This window comes from Myxine glutinosa, chromosome 1 (genome assembly GCF_964187855.1).
Source record: "Myxine glutinosa chromosome 1, kmMyxGlut1.1, whole genome shotgun sequence".
In the NCBI taxonomy this organism is placed as follows: domain Eukaryota; kingdom Metazoa; phylum Chordata; class Myxini; order Myxiniformes; family Myxinidae; genus Myxine; species Myxine glutinosa.
The window spans coordinates 94,323,429-94,347,433 of record NC_136261.1 but is presented as its reverse complement, the minus strand read 5'-3'; the positions used below and the strand labels follow the sequence as shown (position 1 = coordinate 94,347,433).

Below are 24,005 nucleotides of genomic sequence, written 5' to 3'. Positions count from 1 at the left end.
GAACTGTGAGACCTGTTTTATTGCGGAGTCTTTCAAGTTGGCGAGCACGAGTTTTCATCAGGCGGAGTTCAGGGGTAAACCAGGGAGCAGAATGGGTGAAAGAAACTGTTTTGGTTTTTATAGGCGCAAGTTGGTCAAGGCAGGAGGAGAGAGTGTGGTTGTAGTAGTCAGTGAGGTCAGAAGGGGTGTGGAGGTCAACGAAGGGAGAAGTGGACATTTTTTCAGAGAGGGTCGATGAGAATGAGGTAGGTGAAAGAGCGTTTAGCTTATGGAAGTTGATAGTGCGATAATGCCTTGGTGCTGGGGTGGGGATGTTGATGGTCAGAGTGATGGCTAGGTGGTCAGAGAGAGTGAGGTCGGAGCCAGAGAGATGGTGCAAAATTAGTCCAGTAGAGCAGACAAGGTCCAAAATGTGACCACGGTTATGGGTAGGAAAGTTGACATGTTGAGTGAGGTTAAAGCAGGTGAGTAAATCAGTGAAGTCAGTGGTTAGCGTGGAGTCAGTGGAGTCCATGTGGATATTGAAATCACCAAGGAGGAGGATTGAGGGGGAGAGGGAACATAGCTGGGTCAGAAAGTAGGAGAAGTCAGACAGGAATGATGGGTGTGGTTTGGGAGGGCGGTAGACAACAGCCATGACTGACTGTGTGTGACCAGAGAGTTTAAAAGCCAGGTGTTCAAATGATGGAGCAGATGAGATGGAGATGAGGTTTATCTTGATGTCTTGTCGGTGAATAACGGCAATTCCACCACCTCGGCCCTCCGAGCGTGGTTTATTGATGTAAGAATATCCATTGGGTGTGGTGAGGTTGAGCGTGTAGTAGTCCAGTGGTTGTTGCCAGGTCTCAGTGAGACAGAGAAAGTCCAGTTTATTTTCCAGGATGTAGTCGTTCAGGATGAGGCATTTGTTGTTGAGGGACCGGGTATTGAACAGGGTGAGCTTGATGTTGTTTTGTACGGCGGGTATGAATCCAGGTGATTTGGCCAGGGTTCGCAGACAGGAGGTGCGATTTTGTGCGTTGTTGTGACCAGGTGTGTTGGGACGATGAGTGGGAGTGCGCTGAGCCGACCAGAGGATGGGGATGGAGTGACCTGATTGTAAATAAACAAACTTACGACCGGAGCCACGGTGAATGTACCTGGGTCAACGCAGGAGTCCATTCGATTTGATTGCAGAGATGCATGATGGGGTGGAGCGGGTTTTAAGCAGGAGAAGCCTTGCGGCGGAGTACCGCAGAGCCATGCCAGCAGGAGCGAAGGGACGAGCACGAGGCCAAGGGTGAGGAGGCGAAACAATCGTCACAACCCACGGGAGTGGGCCCGAGGAAACAGCGAAGGAGCCGAGCAGGTGAAGCCAGGAGCAGAGCCGGGACCATGCAGAGGGCAGACAGGAGCGAAGAGACGAGCACGAGGCCAAGGTTGAGGAGGCAAAGCGGCAAATGCAGCGGCAAACGACCGCAAACGACCGCCGCCGCTAATCAAGATCACGGCGGCAAACCGCCACCACCGCCGCTGCAAACAATGGGCACAACCCACGAGAGTGAGCCCGAGGAAACAGCGAAGGAGTCGAGCAGGTGAAGCCAGGAGCAGCAGAGCAGAGCCGGGACCGTGCAGAGGGCAGACTCAATGGCCAAAAATCCGCCACGACCACCAGGAAAGCAAGATACGGACAATGGTCCAGTCAGAGAAGCGGCGAGCAAGTGACGCCAGCGTCCTCTCACGACCGGACCGGAAAGATGTCGTGCAGAACACGATACTTGAAAAATCCACACTTCCTCCAGAAAAAGGCACCATGGATACATCAAATTATCCAATTCATTCACATTAAAAACAATCCATTTCATTAAATTGACAATCTTAAACAAAGGACAGGTCAATTGGATGAAAATTGATCATTCAGATGAAAATTGATTTTAGAAGTTTGTCCTCGAGTTGACCTTTGACCTTTTCACCTCAAAAATAGTTGGTTTCCCAATTCAGTGATGCAATATGCAATTTCTGTTTAATTTTCAGTTGATAGGATGAAAAATTGATGATTTTCAGACAAAAATTGATGATTTTAGAAGTTTGACCTTGAATTGACCTTTAACCTTAAAATAGTTGGTTTCCCAATTTAGTGAGGCACTATGCAATTGCTGTTTAATTTTCAAGTCAGTCGGATGAAAATGAATTATTTTTCAGATGGAAATTGACGATTTTAGGAGTTTGATCTTGAGTTGAACTTTGACCTTTTGACCTCAAAAATGGTTGGTTTCACAATTCAGTAATCAAATTTGTAAATCCTGTTCAACTTTCAAGTCAAACAGATGAAAAATGACGATTTTAGAAATTTGATCTCAACGTGACCTTTGACCTCAAAATCAATTAGCCTCTCAGTTGTGACTAACTCTACAACTTGGTAAAATTTAATGACGATTGGTTTAAAATTGTGATCTGCAAGTGACAGACAGACAAACAAACAAAGAGAATAACAAAGTCGACTGACAAATATACTTGACAAATCTTCGATTTTGCAAGTAATAACAAGAAAAAGAGCAATCAGCGATTGCAAACCCTCGCCAGGATGTATTTTAAGTGGTTTTTAAGGCTTTTGTGTTAAAACAAATATGGCGGCCGAACCACGTGACCGATGACGTCATCATTTTTTCTTTTCTAAACTAATTTTTTTCCTACATTATGCTCAAGAAATTTCATCATATATGAAGAATTTTCAAGAATTTCATATATGAAGTTTTGTACTTGTCGAACTATGACGTCATAATGGAGGCACCTATGACATCATGATTAATCTATATAATAATAGCGTAAGGACTCGACTTTGTTATCCCTTTTACGCCGCACCCAGTGACCCGATGCCCACGGCACTAATGGATTTACGATCTACGAACCGCACTATTTGTTTATCACGTACAGCCATACTCGAAAAATCTGAATTAGCCGACGTTGGGGCCCAAAAGCATCCGATTAACTGCCGAAACGACGCCATCTTACGACGCCATCGTATTGGCGTCTGCTGGGCGAAGGCGAAGCAAGCCGTCCGCTGATTGGGCAGGCGAAGGCGAAAGCAAGCCGTCCACTGAATGGACAATCCAGAGCATGCATTTGTGCCGGTGTCGGCGATCGTTGTTCATATACGCACTCTTCATTCTCATCTTTCTTCCTAACTCTTACTCGGACAAGAAAATCGCCTATGCCATCCATAATGGTACACTCTATCCATACACCACATCCTCCCTTCCGTGGATGTTCCACGGGTTTCGGCTAGTATATTTTATTCTCCATGGAGAGTTCTTTACAATGAGCCATGTGTCAATTTTTTCTATTCAGCACTTTCGGAGATATAGAGGTACGAAGTTTTTCGGTTTTTCCAAGATGGCGGCCGAAACACGTGACCGATGACATCACCTTTTTTTCTGCACCAGTTTATGCCGACATGGTGCCCAAGAAATTTCATCATGATTGGATGAAGTTTTGTACTAGTCGAATTATGATGTCATAATGGAGGCACCTATGACATCATCATTAACATATTTTATTCCCCATGGAGAGTTCTTTACAATGAGCCATATCTCATTTTTTTCTATTCAGCGCTTTCGGAGATATAGAGGTGCAAAGTTTTTCGGTTTTTCCAAGATGGCGGCAGAACCACGTGACCGATGACATCATCATAATTTTTTTTTCTCCACCAGTTTATGCCGATGTGGTGCTCAAGAAATTTCATCTTGATTGGATGAAGTTTTGTACTTGTCGAATTTTGACGTCATAATGGAGGCACCTATGACATAATTCACATATTTTATTCCACATGAAGAGTTCTTTACAATGAGTAAAGTCTGAAAGTCCTTTAGGTGCTTTTTTGCAAACTCCAAGCAGGCTTTCAGGTGTCTTTTACTGAGGAGAGGCTTCCGTCTGGCCACTCTGCCATTAAGCCCAGACCGGTGGAGTGTTGCAGTGATGGTTGTCCTTCTGGAAGTTTCTCCCATCTCCACACAGGATCTCTGGAGCTCAGCCAGGGTGACCATCGGGTTCTTGGTCACCTCTCTTACCAAGGCCCTTCTCCCCCGATTGCTCAGTTTGGCCGGGCGGCCAGCTCTAGGAAGAGTCCTGGTTGTTCCAAACTTCTTCCATTTAAGAATTATAGAGGCCACTGTGCTCTTGGGAACCTTCAATGCAGCAGAAATTTTTGTAGGCTTCCCCAGATCTGTGCCTCGACACAATCCTGTCTCTGAGCTCTGCAGGCAGTTCCTTCGACCTCATGGCTTGGTTTTTGCTCTGATATGCATTGTCAGCTGTGAGACCTTATATAGACGTGTGCGCCTTTCCAAATCATGTCCAATCAATTGAATTTACCACAGGTGGACTCCAATCAAGGTGTAGAAACATCTCAAAGATGATCAAGAGAAATGGGAGGCACCTGAGCTAAATTTCAAGTGTCATAGCAAAGGGTCTGAATACTTATGTCAATGTGATATTTCAGTTTTTTCGTTTTAATAAATTTGCAAAACTTTCTAAAATCCTGTTTTCTCTTTGTCATTATGGGGTATTGAGTGTAGATGGATGAGGGAAAAAATGAATTTAAACGATTTCAGCAAAAGGCTGCAACATAACAAAATGTGAAAAACGTGAAGGGGTCTGAATACTTTCTGAATGCACTGTAGCTGGTTGCCGTGCCATCGGCAGTGCTTAAAACTGGCTTCCGGTTGGTTTGATTATTAGGGCGATTCCTGCTTTATGTGTCTAATGCGGTGCCATAAGGGTCATCGGGATAAATCACCGAGGGAAAGACATACAGCAAATTAACATTATCCCTGAGCAAGTTAACATGCCCAATTCCTCGAAATGGGGATGAAGATACACCTTAATCCGCCATCCAGGCTAAACAAATTCCCTACTTATTACATGGTGGTGGTTCTTCTTCTTCACGACATTCGGAGCATTCTAATTGAAACATTCTACCTGTACTACAGTAATCACGACCCCACAAACCTAACAGTATTGTGTGTACAGAGTGACAAATCCCAAAATTGGCATTCGCATTATCAGCTGAAAAGGCTGACACTTGGTTCAAATCTTAACCTTCATTTTCACGAGATTTCAGAACATGGTTTGCAATTATTGCTTCTGCAGGTTCATATGGATGTTCTGAAAATTGCAGCTGCTTTGACACACTGCCACATTTGGGGCTAAACAATGGCACAAAAATAGAGTGCATTTTTCTTTTCCCTTTGTTCAACATGTCACTTGCCATAGAGAAAAACTGATTTATACGTCAATGAATATGTCCTTATGAATATGTCATGAATATATTCATGAATATGAATGTCCTTATGAATATGTGAATGAATATGTCATTCAATGAATGAATGATTTATATGTTCCCCCCGTCCCCGCCTTCCCATGCCTCCTCCCCCCCAAGATCTCTCCCTCCCACTGATCTTCATCCCTCTCTCCCCATCTTGTCTCCCGCTCCCTTTATTGTATGTTTTGTGTGTCCGTTTTTTTTTTGTGATTGATGTTAGCTCTTACACGAGCCTCGATCTTGTATACAAAAAAATATGAAAAGAACTAGTTCAATCAAAGAGATAAGCAGAACCTGATTTATATGTTAATGCAAATTATTTTTTAGGTCATTCGATCTTTACTCTGAAATGGCTTTGTTCTGCTCAACTAACTTCGTGAAAACACCGTGTTTCCAAATTTAAACTTGCACTAAAAGTTGGAAAAATGCTTGTAGTTCATTCATCGTTCAAAGTCTGGTAAGAAAATGAAAATCAGAAAATGAGAATCAGAAAATGAGAATGAGAATCAGAACATATTTACATGAAAATGTATTTACCATTTCGATTCACTTTCGCTTCTGGTTTTGCTGGTGAGGTTGTGTTTTCCAAGCTCTCCACGCTATCAAAGTTAAGTATTTGTTCCCGTTTGTATTTTTGTCAAAACTGTATTTTTATTTTACGATGTGTGTGCCTACTGTGTGTTTCCAGGAAGATCTCGGTGTGAATCGTGCATACCTGTACATAATCGTCGGTTGTTTCCTGCCGCGTTTTTCAGGCCTGGTCCCTCAAGGCATTGTTGTCTCCTCTCGGTGGTCATTTGTGGGCGATTTACTTTCGTTCTCTCACTGTTTTTTCCAGTCTTTCTTTTCATCCCATACTTCACCGAACATCTTACCTTTTGTTTAAAGTCTTAATTTAAAAAAAAAAAATTTTTTTTTAAAAATTTATTTATTTCCTTCTTTGTTCGTGTTCGTTCTTCGACCACGTGTTTCACCCCACCCGTTTTTTTTTCCTCTCCTTCCTTCATAACTCAATCCTCTCCAGCCAAAAGACACCTTTCCAATTCTATTTTTCACCATACTCCTTCAACTTTCTCCTTCTTCCTCTGATCCACTTTCACCTAACCTTCAAAAAAACATGTTAATGAAGAATTTAATAAGTAGGCCTCTCCTCCCGTACCAACACTTTTGCTGAAACACCTTGTTCCTTCGTTCTCTGCTCTCCTGGCTGTCAATCTCCTATTCTTCTGTTCCTGCTTCTGAACCTGTGCTGGAATCATTAATCATCCTTAGGAATCCTTCATGCCCTCATTTAGGGAATTTCCCCAGATCGTTTTCACAGTTTCGTTTAAAAATGTTCAAACTTTCCCCTGAAGTGTTGTATTCTGTTGTATATTATAACACACTTTTCTTCTTCTTCTTTAAAAGGTTGCTTTTGATTTGCTCACCAAATCTCTTCATTTCAAATAAAAATTCAATCTCTTACAGTTCTTCCTCCCTACATTCCCAAAACTCACCTGCATTCCACCCCTCCTCCAACGTTTTCAAACGGATCTCTGACTCGAAAATCACAAGAAACTCAGTTTGCAATAAATGTTCGTTTTCCATAAATCGTCCAACACTTTCTAAAATCCAAACTCACCCCTCCATTCCTAAACTCCCCCCTCACCCATCCTTTTCAAATCTCCCACATTGCCCCTCCCCTCCTATACTCCCTCCTCACCTCTCTCTCCTAAACTCCACCCTCACCCCTCCCCTCCTAAACTCCCCCCTCACCTTGCTCCTCCTAAATTTTCCCCTCACCCATCCCCTTTAAAACTCCCTCCCCTTAAAAAAAAATTTCTCCAATTCTCCCCTCGCACCCCTCCTCCTCAAAGTGCCCTCCCTGCTTCCTCTCCCTTCCAAATCTCACCTCCATCTCCTCCAACCTTCTTCCTTGACCTCCCCCCCCCCCCCCTCCTCCAACAACACTTCACTGTGCCTCACCCAATCACCATCAAAACTTTTGTCCTCCTCATCCTTCCTCTTTCTCCAAGCTCTTCTGAAATCTCTGACACACTATCAACAGCTCTCCCTACCTCCTCCTCCTCTTCTTCATCTTATCCTACCCATCCCCTCCCCTGTACTGTATCCGATGCTCCCCCTTCCTCTTCCTTAACGGTATGCACCTCAAGCATCCGGGGCCTTCACTCAAACCTGATTGATCTCTCCATACAGGTTGCTTCTGACAAACCAGACTTCATCTGCTAAACATAAACTTTCCTCCTTCAAGATGTCTCCGATTCCTTAATATCTCTCCATGGTTACTCCCTCCCTAATTATGATAGACCTGAGCCTCGTCCTGGTGGTGGGGTTGCAATCTTTATCAAAAACTCTCTTCCTCACTCTCCCTGCACTGCCCTCTCTTCACCTCACCCCCAGGAGTACCTCTGGCTATGGCTTCCCCTTCACTCCCACCTTTTGTTCATATGTGTGTGGTACCATCCATCAAACAGTGATGACTCCATCTACATCTTGCTGTCTGATAACATGGACCAACTTCTATCGACTCATCCCAACTCTTTCTTCCTCATATGTGGCAACATCAACTGTCATCATGCCAGCTGGCTGAGTGTGGGTACATCTCTCACCAGCCATGGCACCTCAGCAAAGGACATCTGCGACTCTTTGGGACTGACACAATCTGTCAATTTCCCGACCCAGTTATCATTCAACGGAGCATTTCCTCTTCTGAACTTGGTTATGACAAACTTCCCTGCAAATGTCTGCTGCTCTTCTTCTGCTCCAATCGGTTCATCTGACCATATTCTTGTTAAAGTGGACATCACTCTGGCCATTCTCAGAGAGCCTCCTCAGCGTCGACGAGTCTGGCATTTCACTCAGGCCAACTGGTGCGGTCTTCAAGAAGCAGCTCTACTGCCTCTGGACTGGTCATCTCTTCATCTGGATCATCTGGATCACTGGACCATCATCTGGACTGGTCTCCCATCTCTACTGCCTCTGACATCAACTCATCCTGGGAATTATGCCAAAGTAAATTGCTCTCTCTCATGCACAGATTTATCCCATCTCGTCTTCAGTTGGCATACCCTTCCTCCCGTCCAAGGTATATGGAATCTTGTGGTGAGGCAGTTGCCCTGAACAACTTGCCTTTGCCTCCTGGAAGCCAAATCCAACGGGAGGCAATTTCATTTCCTTTCACAAAGCACAGAACAAGTGTGTGTCTACCCTCAGGAGAGCCAGGGAACAATATCTCTCTACTCTCAAGAGTGAACTCTCAAACTTGTCTGCCTCTTCCAAATCCTGGTGACGTCTTGTCAAATCTGTTTCTAGTGTTTGTTCCCCCTCCATCCACTCCCTTACCTCAAACGGCTACACAACTGACTCCACATGTGAAAAAGCTGAATGCCTAAACTGTGTGTTTGCCTCAAAATATTGTGTCCCAAACCCGTCTCTCTTTGTACCCACCGTACCCAGTCGTACCCAGCTGCTCCTGGACTCTGTGTCCTTCTCTCCTGACAAAGTGGAAAAGTTTCTGTCAATTTTCGACTCTGATTCTGCAACTGGACCAGACGGCATCAGCCCACAGGTCCTAAAATCCTGCTCTGCTGCTCTTTCACACTCTCTCTCTGATCTCTTCACTCTCTCTTTTGCTCAAGGTCATCTGCCATCAGCTTGGAAATCAGCCAACATTACCGCTTTACGCAAAAAAGGTGCAAAAACAGATCCTTGCAACGACAGACCAATCAGCCTGCTCCCAATTATCAGCGAAGTCATAGAATAAATCCATCATTGCTTTGTCTATCAAATCCTCCCTCTTCTCCAATGGGTTGATCTCTGATCATCAATTTCGATTCAGACCAGGTCACTCCACTCTGGACATGCTGCTTCTGCTGTCTCAACAATGGATGGAGGTCCTCAATGTCAAACAGGAAATTAGAGCTGTCTCCTTTAACATATCACGTGCCTTCAATACAGTCTGGCACCCCGCTCTGCTCACCAAACTCTCCTCCTATGGTATCCATGGAAATATCCACGCATGGCTTGTGGACTTCCTCTCTAGTCATAGTCAATGTGTGGCCCTGAATGGATTTCTCTCATCTCCCCTTCCTGTTCAGGCTGGAGTTCCCCAAGGCAGTGTTCTGGGCCCTGGTCAAAAATCACAGACTGGTCATCCAAGTGGAACATGTCTTTCAATCCTGACAAATCTCACGCTCTCACTATTTCTCTCCGAAAAGACCGTTTGGACAACCCTCCCTTCTACTTTCTCAGCAATCCTTTCCAAGAAGTTCTGTCACTCCAGCTCTTGGGTTTCACATCTGCCATGATCTTCCCTGGGAAAACCACATTTCCAAGCTGGCCTCCAAAGCCAGTCGACGACTGGGCATCCTCCGTCGTGTGAAGCCCTTCCTTGGCACACTTGAGCTCCTCACCACATACAAGGCTTTCATCCGCAACTCAATGGAATACTGCTCTGCCCTCTGGGCTGGTGCTCCTGCCTCACACCTAGCTCAGCTTCACGTTGTTGAAACCAAAGCTTTCAGATTCATTGGAATCTCCCGCGATGAAGCTAACTCTGAGGCCCTTTCACTCACTCACCGCAGGCAGGTTTGTGGTCTTTCTGTCTTCTACTGACTCCTCTCTGGCCTTGCCCCCCCAGCCCTGTCTGTGCTCTGTCCCCCAAATATTCCCACAGGTCGCACAAGATCTGCCTGCAACCCTCTTCTTGTGAAGCTGCCAAAATCAAGACTCTCTGCTCACCTCGCTCTTTCATTCCTCTTTTCTCCCACCTCTGGAACAAACTCCCTCACTCTCTTCAATCCCACTCCTCCCTCCAGGTCTTTAAAACAGCTGTTCGCCACCATCTCTTGTCTTCCCCCATCCAAAACCTTGATCTTTTCTACCCATGTTAATTCACCCCAGATGCACTTTTTTTGAAATACCGACTTCTTTCCTGGAAGTCCTAGCTGTGTCCATGTGTTTGTTTGTTTTTACCTCTCCAACCCCCCAACACCCCTTCCCACGCCTCCTCCCCCCAAGCCCTGTCCCTCCCACAGATCTCCTGATGTCCCTGCTCTCAAAGGTTGTACTTGTGTGCTTGCCCCTCTCTCCCCATCTTGTCTCCCACTCAATTTATTATGGCTTATGTGTCCGTTTTTTTTTTTGTCACTAATGTTAGCTCTTACACGAGCCTCGATCTTGTATTCAAAAAAAACAAACAAAAAAAACACTAATCGGTGTGGGGCAGACAGGGCAAGGCATTGTCACAAGGTGGGGCATCCCAGATGTTGATAATGCCTGTGTACAAGGGTGAGGAGGATTAGTCTGTTCGGGTGGTCATAATCTGAGTTTGCTGCTTTCCAATCTGGTGCAAGTGTCAGTACATGCTGCGCAGAGAGCCTAGCTGGGTAGTGGCGCAATTGTTTCTCACCTCTCGCCTGAATGCGGACTGCAGGCTGCACGTTGGTGCTGCACATGTGTGGCTGCCCCGACGAACTGAGGGCTAGGGCCTCACTGTGCCCACACCTCATTTTTTTTCCATCTCATCACTCTCCTGTTCCATCTTCTGTGATGTGCTTGTGGGCCCGTTAAGGCAGTAGTTATTTAAGGTTCTTCAATCCATACAAGGACTTGGGGGTGCACATTTCGGACATTTGTGAATAAGTTTGTATATGAAATGTTTGTGTGTTCCCTGTTCACCCTCCCCTCTTGTTTGAATACACACATTAATGAATTGGGTCTCATTTGAGTTTCTTGAGTCACCACTATCGTAAAACCGTATGGCTTATTATATATCCCACAATGGACAGATTTGGCAGGACTATTAGCGTTTGAGACAAAAACCCTCCCCCATTTGAGTGTGATGAACCACTCCAAGTCACCACTTTGAGTGGCTTGGAGAGAGGAGGAAGGTGGTGTGTTGCCCAATCAGACGAACCAAATTTAGCAAGGTAAGGGTGCTAATAGGCCCTCAATCTGGCTCGGTGTGCCTGGGCTGATTGGCCGACATGACCAACGTAACAATATTAAGGCGCCCCCTCAGCTTTTGAACATGATATTTCAACAATATACCCATTAATTAACTGCTGTAAGCTTTCATCTGGTTTGACACATGAGATTTTCATTGCAAATCTTCATAAATAAATGGAACAAGTACAGATACATTCAAAGTACACCGCCCCCATGCCAAATAATTAAATATCCTACAGCGCGGCATTGCCGGGGCGCCTTTGGTGCCCGGCAATACCGCAGTGCAGCTCATAGAGGCTGCATTGGGAGGGAGAGGTGTACACTAATTGATTGATTAATTGTATAATTAAAATCAATAAAAGATTATCACAAAATATTTTCTTAATCAATTGGCTAATACCATAACAAAACCACTAGTGCTTCATCCGAAGATGTATCTTTTAGAAATTTAATTAAATAAGTCATTAATAAAAAATAATTAATTAATTGATTAATCAATAAATAATTAATCGATTAAATGATTAATCAATAAATCAAAAATATCCTTGATAGCCACATCACTTGGTCACTGTCATGTCCAAATATTAGCTTCCTAGCTCAAAAGGTGCCTGAGATATTGGCCAAATGAGAAAGAAAATAAATAAATGATTAATAATGAAAATAAATAAATAATAATCATTAAAAATTAAATTATTAATCAATTCGGTCATAGAACACATAAACCACCACCATTTCATCAGAATCTGTAACTTAAAAAAAAAAAATTCGTCATTAATCGAAGAATTAAATAATGAATCGATTCATTGATTAATTAATAAATCAAAAATAGCCTTTGCAGCCAAATGACCTGGTCATTGGCATGTCCAAATATCAGCTTCCTAACTCAAAAGGTGCCTGAGTTAATGGTCAGAAGAGAAAGGAAATTTAATTAATTAAATAAGTACTTAATTAATCGCTAATAATTAAATAACTCCTCAATTAATTGATTAATCAATAAACAAAAAATACCGTTTTTGACAAAGTACTTTTTGTATACTGAATCGAGGCTCGTGAAAGAGCTAACGCTCACTATTGTGCCGAAATTTCAGCTTCCTAGCTCAAAGGATGGCTGAGATATCGCCCGGAAAAACAAGAAAGAAAGAAAGAAAGAAAGAAAACAAGAAAGAAAACAAGAAAGAAAACAAACAACCAGAGTGAAAACTGAGTACTTTACTTTGTACTCGGTGTGCCTGGATTACTTTGGATTATTTCAGCGTGCGTAACTGCCGAGCCCCCTTCGTTGCCCGGCAATGACGTTTTGCAGTGCCTGGAGATGGCATAGGAAAGGAGCGGTGTACAATAAATGAAAGATTGGGTACAATGTTTCTCACTATAGTTAGACCTTTACATCTTTGGATTACTCCTTTGTGACCATTTGTTTGGAGGTATGATGATAGTTAAACACTAAACCTCTCTTTGTCTGTTTTCTTTTAGAACCTGAACTGCAAGAAGATTTTGAATATCTTGGAATCCAGGGTCATTCATATCTACAAACACCCAAAATCATTCATATATAAAATTTGCACAATTAAATTGTTACATTCTACCATGAATAGCAGCACCAACGTTCGTGCTATGAATACTACAATGCTCAAGTTTTGCTTTGGTGTGTTGACACTGGCATCTGTGACACTTGTGCTGCATCAATGTCAACTCCTTGATTTTGGGAAACTATCCAAAATGGCAATTCTCAATCCAAAGCACTTCTCCTTTTTCATGAATATTTACTCTCCAGATGCTAAGTCAATGTTCCAGCATGACTATGTCATTAATGAGAAAGACAAGTGCAAAAATGAAGAACCCTTTTTGGTTTTGCTAGTGATTTCGAGTAACCAAAACAAAGAAGCTCGGGACGTCATTCGGAAGACTTGGGGCAGCGTTCGTAGGGTCCAGGTGAACCTTTCAGGCAATGCATTTGTGGTGAACATTACACGTGTATTCTTGCTTGGAAGATTAAGCAGCCCAGTGCAGGAGGAAATTGAAAAGGAAAGTCAAGAATACCACGATATTGTGCAACAGGATTTTTTGGACACATATAGGAACCTGACACTAAAAACAATGATGGGTCTACAGTGGTTGATGGACTTCTGTCCACAAGCAAGGTGAGGGTTCATTTTTCTGTTTCCCTAATTTTTTTATTCTGTAAATCTGTTACTTGCTGCTGCTGCAATTATAGTAGATGTTGGCAAAAAGCCATAAACACTGTGATAAGATATATCCTTTAGGGTGGGGCAGGATCTGCTTTTTTATGTATCACAAAATCAGAAGAGCTGATGTCATTTGAAGTGTAATTGTCATGGCTGCCTCTCCATTTATGCTTATCTGGACCCCCAGCAGCAACAGGATGGTTTGTGGCAAACACGTCCTGTTGGTCAGAATCCACATGGCAATATCCGTTGTGGTACATACACTACATGACCAAAAGTATGTGGACACCCTTTCTAATTAGTGGATTCGGCTGTTTCAGCCACACGCATTGCTGACAGGTATATATAATCAAGCACACAGCCATGCAATCTCCATAGACAAACATTGGCAGTAGAATGAGCCATACTGAAGACCTCAGTGACTTTCAACATGGCACCGTCATAGGATTCCACCTTTCCAACCAGTCAGTTCGTCAAATTTCTGCCCTGCTAGAGCTGCCCCAGTCAACTATAAGTGCTGTTATTGTGAAGTGGAAACGTCTAGGAGCAACAACAGGTCAGCCGCAAAGTGGTAGGCCACACTAGCTCACAGAATGGGACCGCCGAGTGCTGAAGCATGTAGCACATAAAAATCGTCTGTCCCCAGTCGCAACACTCACAAGCGAGTTCCAAACTGCCTCTGGAAGTAACGTCAGCACAACAACTGTTCGTCAAGAGCTTCATGAAATGGGTTTCCATGGTCGAGCAGCCGCACACAAGCATAAGATCACCATGCGCAATGTCAAGCGTCGGCTGGAGTGGTGTAAAACTCACTGCCATTGGACTCTGGAACAGTGGAAACACGTTCTCTGGAGTGATGAATCACGCTTCACCATCTGGCAGTCCGACAGACGAATCTGGGTTTGGCGGATGCCAGGAGAACGCTAACTGCCCAAATGCATAGTGCCAACTTTAAAGTTTGGTGGAGGAGGAATAATGGTCTGGGGCTGCTTTTCATGGTTCGGGCTCGGCCCCTTAGTTCCAGTGAAGGGAAATCTTAACGCTACAGCATACAATGACATTCTAGACGATTGTATGCTTCCAAATTTGTGGCAACAGTTTGGGGAAGGCCCTTTCCTGTTTCAGCATGGCAATGCCCCCATGCACAAAGCGAGATCCATACAGAAATGGTTTGTCGAGATCAGTGTGGGAGAACTTGATTGGCCTGCACAGAACCCTGACCTCAACCCCATCGAACACCTTTGGGATGAACATGGGACGCTGACTGCGAGCCAGGCCTAATCGCCCAACATCAATGCCCGACCTCACTAATGCTCTTGTGGCTGAATGGAAGCAAATCTCCACAGCAATGTTCCAACATCTAGTGGAAAGCCTTCCCAGCTGAGTGGAGGCTGTCATACCAGCAAAGGGGGGGGTGGGGGGGGAGACCAACTCCACATTAATGCCCATGATTTTGGAATGAGATGTTCGATGTTCGGGTGTCCGCATAGTTTTGGTCATGTAGTGTAGTTCCTGCTCCCACAACACTAAAGGGGTCTTGCATCTGATGTAATGTTTCAAGGCATGTGGCCAACTCTCAAAGAATGAGGAATCTACAACGTGCTGATGATAACCAACTAGCCAGAAACCCGTGTTTACAGATGATGCTCCAGAATTGTGACAACCAATAAAGGGTCTTGGTTCTGGATGTGTTCCACATAGCAATTGCAAATCACACAATCCTGATCGAGGGTGATGTTGGTATTTTGATATATGCATCATTTTAGAATCTGGAAATGGAACATAAAGAATGCTTTCAAGTCATTGCCAAACTTTCACTCTTCGATCCAAATTTAAATTGTGTGTATTTTTCTGATAATGTGGAAATGTTCTGTTGGTTCACAATCCAATCCTGTGGGAGATGCATCTTTTTTTGTTTGCATAGTCAAGTATACTGAACGGAAGAGCTAGTATACTGAACAGATCAGGCCGAAACAGACAAAAGCAGGACTCAAAACACACATGGATGGGGTGGACAAGATGGACACAGAAGGAAGCTTCAAGGAGGAAAAACTGGAAAATTGGAAGGAGGAGAGATTTGTGGGGTCAACGAGAGCAGACAAAGAACATGGTTTTGGATTGGGGACAATCTGAGACGGTGGTGAACAGCTGTCTTGAAGACCTGGAAGGAAGAATGCATGAGATTGAAGAGGATGTGGAAGTTGATTCCACAGGTGGGGGAAAAGAGGAAAAAAAGAGCGGAGATGAGCAGTGATCTTGGATTTAGGTTGTTTCACCAGAAGGGGGTTGATGGTGGACCGTGTGAGCCCTGCAGAAACCTGGGTGAGTACGAGGGCGAGGGATAGGGACAAAGCACGGAAAGAGCAGAGGGTGCAAGGTCAGAAAGGAGGCGGTAGAAGACAGAGAGATCACCGCACTGTCTGTGATTGTGAAGTGATAAGCCCATGGACTCAGCTTCAGCATGGGAGATTCCAATGATCTTGAAGACCTTGGTTACCATGGCATTAAGCTGAGCAAGATGAGAGGCAAGGCAGCAAGCCCAGAGGGGAGAGCAGTACTCCAACAAGCTGTGGACGAATGCCTTGTATGTGGAAAAGAGTTCTGGTGTGCCAAGGAAGGATTTTGTATGACTAAGGATGGCCAGTCGGCATCTGGCTTTGGAGGCCAACTTTGAAACGTGGCTTGCCCAAGAAAGATCATGGCTGATAGTGAGACCAAGGAGTTTGAATGACTGAACTTCTAAAAGAAGATTGTTAAGAAAGTCGATAGGAGCGTGTGACAGCAGCTAGGTGTATGCCACTGTAGGGATTTTTCAGGTATCGAGGAACAAGGACAGATGGCCATGGGATGAATACAGAAGCTTTATTCACCAGGGCAGCCAAGAAACAGGTCATTTGCTCCTTTATCACCACCGCAAACATGTTAAGCTTCTGAGCTCCTAAGGCTCATAAAACTTCCTTACAGCTCCATTAATGCTCCATCCATTAAAGCTCCATGAAACAATAATACAAAATGAATAACAATGTATCAGATACGGGTTTGGGTTAACAAGCAGAAAATATGAACCCGAAAGATACCATAATTTTTTAATCCTCATTGACAAACATTGAGAAACTCTTGCTCTTGAGTAACGACATCCTCACAGATTTACCATGGATATGTTGCAAGGTAAATCACATGACACAGAATGATTACCAAGAATGGTTACATACCACCATGGGTCCTCTAAATCGCAAACAAAGGGAGTTGAAAGCAACTGCTTACACAACGTTTCTCCAGCGTCCACTTCCACTCTTATTTCCTTCTTTCGCTCATTACGCGAGCAGAAAGTTATACTCATTAAACTGTGTGTGCGTGTGTGTGTTAAATTCATTAAACTGTAACATTAAACTCTTATCTAACAGCTAATGTTGCCTCCGCAATTGCATCATCAGCTGACATCACATACCTCGCTAAAATTAGAATTAATAATTTTATAAGCATCAGAAATTCAACAACTCTGTTAATCACAATTTCCATTTTCCTCATTCTTTAACAGTAGGATAAGTTTCTGAACAGGACGTTTCAGAAAGCTTATGGGGTGAGGCTGTTGACCCTTGTCCACGTTAGGGCTGCCAACTGCAAGTGTGCCAGGTGGATGTAGAATGACCTTTAACTTCATCGTTAGCAAGTGGTTTGGTGCCAGTGGCTCGAGTGAAGTTGGGTCATTCAGATTGTCACTGGTGAGTGGTCGACTGTTGACGATTGCAATTTCCTCACACCTCAAAGTTCATAAGGATTCGTCATCCAGCAGAGAACCTTCTTGATGGAGTAGGGTGGCAAGCATGCTCCGCACGTTCCTAATTTGGCGTTCCCAGACACCGCCCCGATGACCTGATGACTGGCACTGGATGCGTTCATGTTAAATTCAATGTAATCACAGCCTTTTTTCAACAAAAAGTCCTTCACTTTTGCTTGCTCCATCTCATCCCTAGCCTTTCGTAATTCTTATTCCATGCCCACAAAGTTGGTTCCACGATCTGACCGCAACTGCCTAATTGGCCCACATGCACTGATAAAACTGCGAAGGGCGTTTATGAATTCATCAGTGTCCAAGGAATTGGCCATTTCAATGTGAACCGCATGAGAGGCCATGCATGTGAATAAGACACCATATTGTTTAACCTGCTTTCGGCCTTCCTTAACAAACCAAGGTCCAAACAGATCGACTCCACAATAGTGAAAGGAGGCATCGTTGCCAACCTATCTTGCGGTAGATCTGGCATTTTCTGCCCTTGGACCCAGTGCCATTGTCTTCGACATTCAACACACTTGGAGATAAATTGCAAGACTGCAGATGTGCAACCAATTATCCAAAAGCCATTTGCTCCCATTTCATTCGTTGTCATACTTTGGCCTTGATGTCCTATTTTCTCATGATAATGGCGAATCACCAGTGTTGTGAGATAATGGTGCCTTTGTAGAATAGCAGGATGTTTAAGGTTTACTTCGAAGTCCGCTCGTTTTAGTCATCCGCCAACCGTTAGTATTCCATCATCGTTGAGAAACGGATCCAAACAGTATATCACGCTGGTCTTCTTGAGAGGCCTTTTGCAGTTCCTTTCAGCTCGTTGGCTGGACTTATCATCATTTATCCCAAGGGACGTGAGCACTTTGATTTCAAAAACTTTACCCTGAACCAGCCATAGTGTTTCTAGTTCATTTCTATAGGGATCTTTCATTTGTACCGGTTTGTAAACTGGAAGTGGTTTACCAATCTAGGATGATTCTTCCAATCTGGTACCCTCACTGCATGAGATTATAGAAGGACCAAGTGCATTTCATAATGCTTATCAGCTCTTAGCTTAATCCCATTTGATATCTTGCTCAGAAATCTTACCCTATCATTATCATTTTGATATCCTACCCCACCATTGAAAAAAATATGTCTCTGTATCTGTCTGACTTTCATTGAAGTCCAACTCCATTGTTCCAGCATTCGCTACGGGATCGATGGATCCTTTGAACATGGTTCTAAAAGAGTGTAAATCTGTCGAGCGGCAATCTCCAAATTCACTGGATGTGATAATGAGAGCTTGGGGAGCCTCACAGGCCAATATTCTATGACTCTCACCGATAGGGTCATTGGAATCGCTGTCCTGTGGCTCTACTAGCCCAACAATTTCCCATTCTAGGTCAGTTTTCTGTCCATAGGGTTTGTTGTGACATGGAGGAATCACATCATGAGGTAGTAAGGCCCATGCACAGTTGTAGCCTATAAGTAGGCACACCTCAGCATCCTGGAGGGGGACCGTCTCGTCCGCTATCCGTTGAAGATGCTGAACGATTTCTGATGTAGGAATATGTGATCGATTTGCTGGCATGATTTTCCTAGTGTACGCCATTGGGAGTTGGCTCTTCACGGAGCTGTTGTAGCCATGTACAACAAAACCATTCACCTTTCAGCTGTTCACCAACTATTTGCCCACATAGTTGACAGCAATAACTTCACATCAATTCCTTACAGTTCTAGTGCGTCACTGATTTTGTCCAAAATAGAGGTCGTGTCTAACTGTGTCTAGGGGCGTCTATACCAATATCTCCGCATTTTGATTCTCACAGTGTGAAACCCAGACTGGGACTATCATGGAGCACTTGGTGGCACTTCCAGTGTCGGCCATGTGAGCCATGTGAGCCATGGCCATGTGAGCGGTTCCAGGTTCCAGTGAGCACACCATTATGAGTTGAGCACAGACCTTGCACATTTTCCATTTCTCCCTGCAATTCCCGGGCTACCTCCGTCATCTCTTCAATTTTAATTCCCAGCACTGCTTTCTCTTTATTCACCACGACGACCGCTGGCTTTAATAAAATTCCCTCTTCTACCTCATTCCTCTTCTACCTCAAAATTCCTCTTCTACCTCTTATGGCAGAGCTCAAGTGTGAGAGCTTGTCGACTTGATAGGTGAATTTCCTTTATTGTCCTCTTGCTGATGGGACTTCACTCCACTGTAAGAATCACCATGAGGCCTAGTATGGTGGCTCTTACCACACTTTGCGCAGGTTATTCTTTGCTTGCAGAATTTGGATCTGTGGCCTTTTCCAAGACAACCAAAGCAAAGACCAGTATCTTGCACAAAGGTCTTTTTTTCCACCAGTGACTGCTTTAAGAAAGTCTTACACTTGTCAATACAATGTCCTCTTTTGCAGTAGAGACACAACCTGGTGCTTTGTTTTGCATCGACCTCTCTCTCCTTCGTTGACAGACTCCTTCACTTCCATAGAAAAAACTTCTTGCAACAACAAACCAGTTTTGATCATACTTTCCTTGATGCCTTTCTACTTTAGTTGTCTTATTTCCGTGATGTGACTGTGGTGTAATCAATGGGTTACATGCAATCTCTGCCACATTTACAACAAATGCCACAAACTCAGCAAAGGAAGGAAACATCTTGTATTGGCTTTGCCAGGCAGACACAATTCTAGTCCATTATAAGACATTCCATTCTGCAAGGTTGTAAAGCAACTTATGATTTTCACAATCATCGTTCAGGACATTTATAATTGGTACAGCTTCCATAGCTTACAAGCATTGTCGCAGGAAGTCAGCATATGTATTTACGTACAGCAACACTGTATCTAGCGATTAATTTGGGCCAGGCATCTAATTTATCTCGAAAGGCATTCACCACTGCAAAAGGATCGCCGTCCAGAAACTGCTTAGCTTCTTCAAAGGCATTATCGGTTGCTAGAAAGAAGAAGCCATCCACAGCTTCCTTTGCTGAGCCGCTCAAGTATGTCTTCAAATAGTAGATTATTTCAGCTGGTGGAATTCCCTTATTTTCAATCAATGTTTGAAAGACGCTTTCCCACACTGGATATGTTAAAGGATGTCCAATAAACACACCAAGTTCTGGGGTAGGAAGATGTCCCAAATTTACTTGCTCTGCAAACGATTTAGCCAGTTGTGCAAACTCTGTGGTTACGGGTCGAAATTTGAAATGTGCACCCATTGGTCGGACAGCTTCCAGACGACACCCACATCTGTCGCTCGACTCCACACACCATAGCAATGAGACATACAGTGCATTCAGAAAGTATTCAGACCCCTTCACTTTTTTCACATTTTGTTATGTTGCAGCCTTATGCTGAAATCGTTTATATTCATTTTTTCCCTCATCAATCTACACTCAATACCCCATAATGACAAAGAGAAAACAGGATTTTAGAAAGTTTTGCAAATTTATTTAAAAAGAAAAAACTGAAATATCACATTGACATATAAGTATTCATACCCTTTGCTATGACACTTGAAATTTAGCTCAGGTGACTCCCATTTCTCTTGATCATCTTTGAGATGTTTCTACACCTTGATTGGAGTCCACCTGTGGTAAATTCAATTGATTGGACATGATTTGGAAAGGCACACACCTGTCTATATAAGGTCTCACAGCTGACAATGCATATCAGAGCAAAAACCAAGCCATGAGGTCGAAGTAACTGCCTGCAGAGCTCAGACAGGATTGTGTCGAGGCACAGATCTGAGGAAGCCTACAAAAAAAATTCTGCTGCATTGAAGGTTCCCAAGAGCACAGTGGCCTCCATAATTCTTAAATGGAAGAAGTTTGGAACAACCAGGACTCTTCCTAGAGCTGGCCGCCCGGCCAAACTGAGCAATCGGAGGAGAAGGGCCTTGGTAAGAGAGGTGACCAAGAACCGGATGGTCACTTTGGCTGAGCTCCAGAGATCCTGTGTGGAGATGGGAGAAACTTTCAGAAGGACAACCATCACTGCAACACTCACCGATCTGGGCTTTATGGCAGAGTGGCCAGACGGAAGCCTCTCCTCAGTGAAAGACACATGAAAGCCCGCTTGGAGTTTGCAAAAAAGCACCTAAAGGATTCTCAGACTGTGAGAAACAAGATTCTGTGGTCTAATGAAACCAAGATTGAACTGTTTGGCTTCTGTCTGGCCACTAGGAAGCGGCCAGCTCTAGGAAGAGTCCTGGTTGTTCCAAACTTCTTCCATTTAAGAATTATGGAGGCCACTGTGCTCTTGGGAACCTTCAATGCAGCAGAAATTTTTTGTAGGCTTCCCCAGACCTGTGCCTCGACACAATCCTGTCTCTGAGCTCTGCAGGCAGTTCCTTCGACCTCATGGCTTGGTTTTTGCTCTGATATGCATTGTCAGCTGTGAGACCTTATATAGACAGGTGTGTGCCTTTCCAAATCATGTCCAATAAATTGAATTTACCACATGTGGACTCCAATCAAGGTGTAGAAACATCTCAAAGATGATCAAGAGAAATGGGAGGCACCTGAGCTAAATTTCAAGTGTCATAGCAAAGGGTATGAATACTTATGTCAATGTGATATTTCAGTTATTATTTTAAATAAATTTGCAAACTTTCTAAAATCCTGTTTTCTCTTTGTCATTATGGGGTATTGAGTGTCGATTGATGAGGGAAAAAATGAATTTAAACGATTTCAGCATGAGGCTGCAACATAACGAAATGTGAAAAAAGTGAATGGGTCTGAATACTTTCTGAATGCACTGTAATTATATGGCCGCCATCTTGGTTTTCTGGTGGGCCTGACAAACTAAGCCTGTTGTCCTCTGCTGATTTACATTGCCCGCGTTTGTTGTGTCAGATTTCCATTGATTTTGTTTGGGTCAAGTGCTATTGACGATGAGGGACTTTAGCATGGAAGGAAAAGACGTCTGAGGCATTCTGAATCCGAATCAATCCTTTATTCTATCTGCAACCAACCAAACCCGCTCATCTCACTTCTGGTTGCACCCGGTTCCAGAAAACCTTCGGCCAATCCGAGCTCAAGCATATTTACATTTCATAACATGAAAGACACAATGGTGACGCTGGAGGACCCTGAAAAATCTAAGCATATGTCGAATAAAGGCAAGGATTAATCAAGCTCATTAGAATGCAAGGTATGTCACAACACACGGTAATGTCATGCAAATGATTTAATAGCGCATTAAATGTGTTTTTACCAATCGCGATTTCATCTTTTAAGAGCGCTTTAAATGCACGTTTCCCAATCGGCCTGTTACCGGATTTTGTCGCAGCTTGTGACCACAGTGCAGTCATTCTTGTTTCTTTTAAGGAGAAGTGTTTATATTTAATGTATATTCCGTTTGGAGAAAAGATGGGGGATGGAGAACCTGGAGCAGAAGGAAATTCAATTCAAATTATAATCGTTATGGAGTGAAATATAAAGTTTTTTTTTTTGAAACAAGGAGAGGAAATATAAGTCGGAATAGGATAGGATAGTATTGAGAAAATAGAAGCAAGATACCCGGGAATACACCCAGGACTAAAGCTAAAGCAGGACACACTTTCTATCTGAGGAAGGCCTTGAAAAAGGCTGTTTAGGGCTTGACAATACTGTTACAGGTTTCGGCGCAAGCTCACCGGGTGCACAAGAAGGTCCTTTCGATCCTGAAGCTGATTGGTCACAGATAATTCCACGACGGACAGGTTGCTTAGCAACCACGGATGCCGGTTGGAGCAACCAAACCTAGCAGGGTCCTTGCACCCAATTAACTTCCATTACTTTACTGGTGGCCCCACCAGCCGCATATACCACGCAAGATTATTTAATTTGTGTCAATTAATTTGTAAAATATTCTAAAAAAAATAAACAATTACACTTTGACATTATGGGGTATTATTTGTAGATCAGTGACAAATAATCTCAATTTGATCCATTTTTAATTCAGGCTTTAACGCAACAAAATGGGGAAAAGTCAAGGGGGTGTGAATACTCTCTGAAGGACACACAAGGCACTGTAATACCTCATATCAAAGTGGAATTTTTTGTTGGAAAATTTACAAAATAATTGAAAATGAAAAGCTGAAATGTCTGAATCAATAAGTATTCAACCCCTTTTTATATGACACTCCAAATTGAGCTCAAGTGCATCCAATTTGCTTTGATCATCCTTGAGATGTTTTGACAACTTGATTGGAGTCTACCTGCAGGGAAGATTTACATTCCAACAGAATAATGAAGACACCAAGCACACAGCCAAAGCAACACTAAAATGGCTTCAGAACAAGAACGTGAAAGTCCTTGAGTGGGGCCCAGCGAAAGCCCAGACTTGAATCCCAATGAGAATCTGTTGAAAGACTTGAAGATTGCTGTTCACCGACGCTCCCCATCCAACCTCACAAAGCTTGAGCACATCTACAAGGAAGAATGGGAGAAACTCCCCAAATACAGATGTGCACAGCTGATATAGACATACACAAGAAGACTCAAAGCTGTCTGTAATCACTGCCAAAGACGCTTGACTATTATATTGACTCATACAAAGTATTGACTCAGGAGGTTGAATACTTATGGAAATGATATATTTCTGTATAGTACACCGTTTCCTTCCTATTCCATCTCCATGCGCTGCATGACGTCATTGCCGGGCACCAAAAGAGGCACAGCGATGATGCACGCTGAAAGGGAGTACTCAGTTTTCACTCCGGTTTCTTGATTTCTTGTTTGTTTGTTTGTCCGGGAGATATCTCAGCCATCGCTTGAGTGAGGGAGCTGAAATTTCGGCACAATGGTGAGTAA

The 24,005-nt window shown here is 43.5% G+C and overlaps 1 protein-coding gene across 1 annotated transcript in view; it reads left to right on the top strand.

The window, feature by feature from the left end:
• LOC137426229 (beta-1,3-galactosyltransferase 2) overlaps positions 1–24,005 on the top strand; it is a 104,816-nt gene that overhangs the window by 59,387 nt on the left and 21,424 nt on the right. Inside the window, exon 2 of the mRNA XM_078774739.1 lies at positions 12,722–13,389. Coding sequence (XP_078630865.1) covers positions 12,836–13,389 — 554 coding nt within the window. The 5' untranslated portion in view covers positions 12,722–12,835. The remainder of the gene's footprint in view (positions 1–12,721; positions 13,390–24,005) is intronic.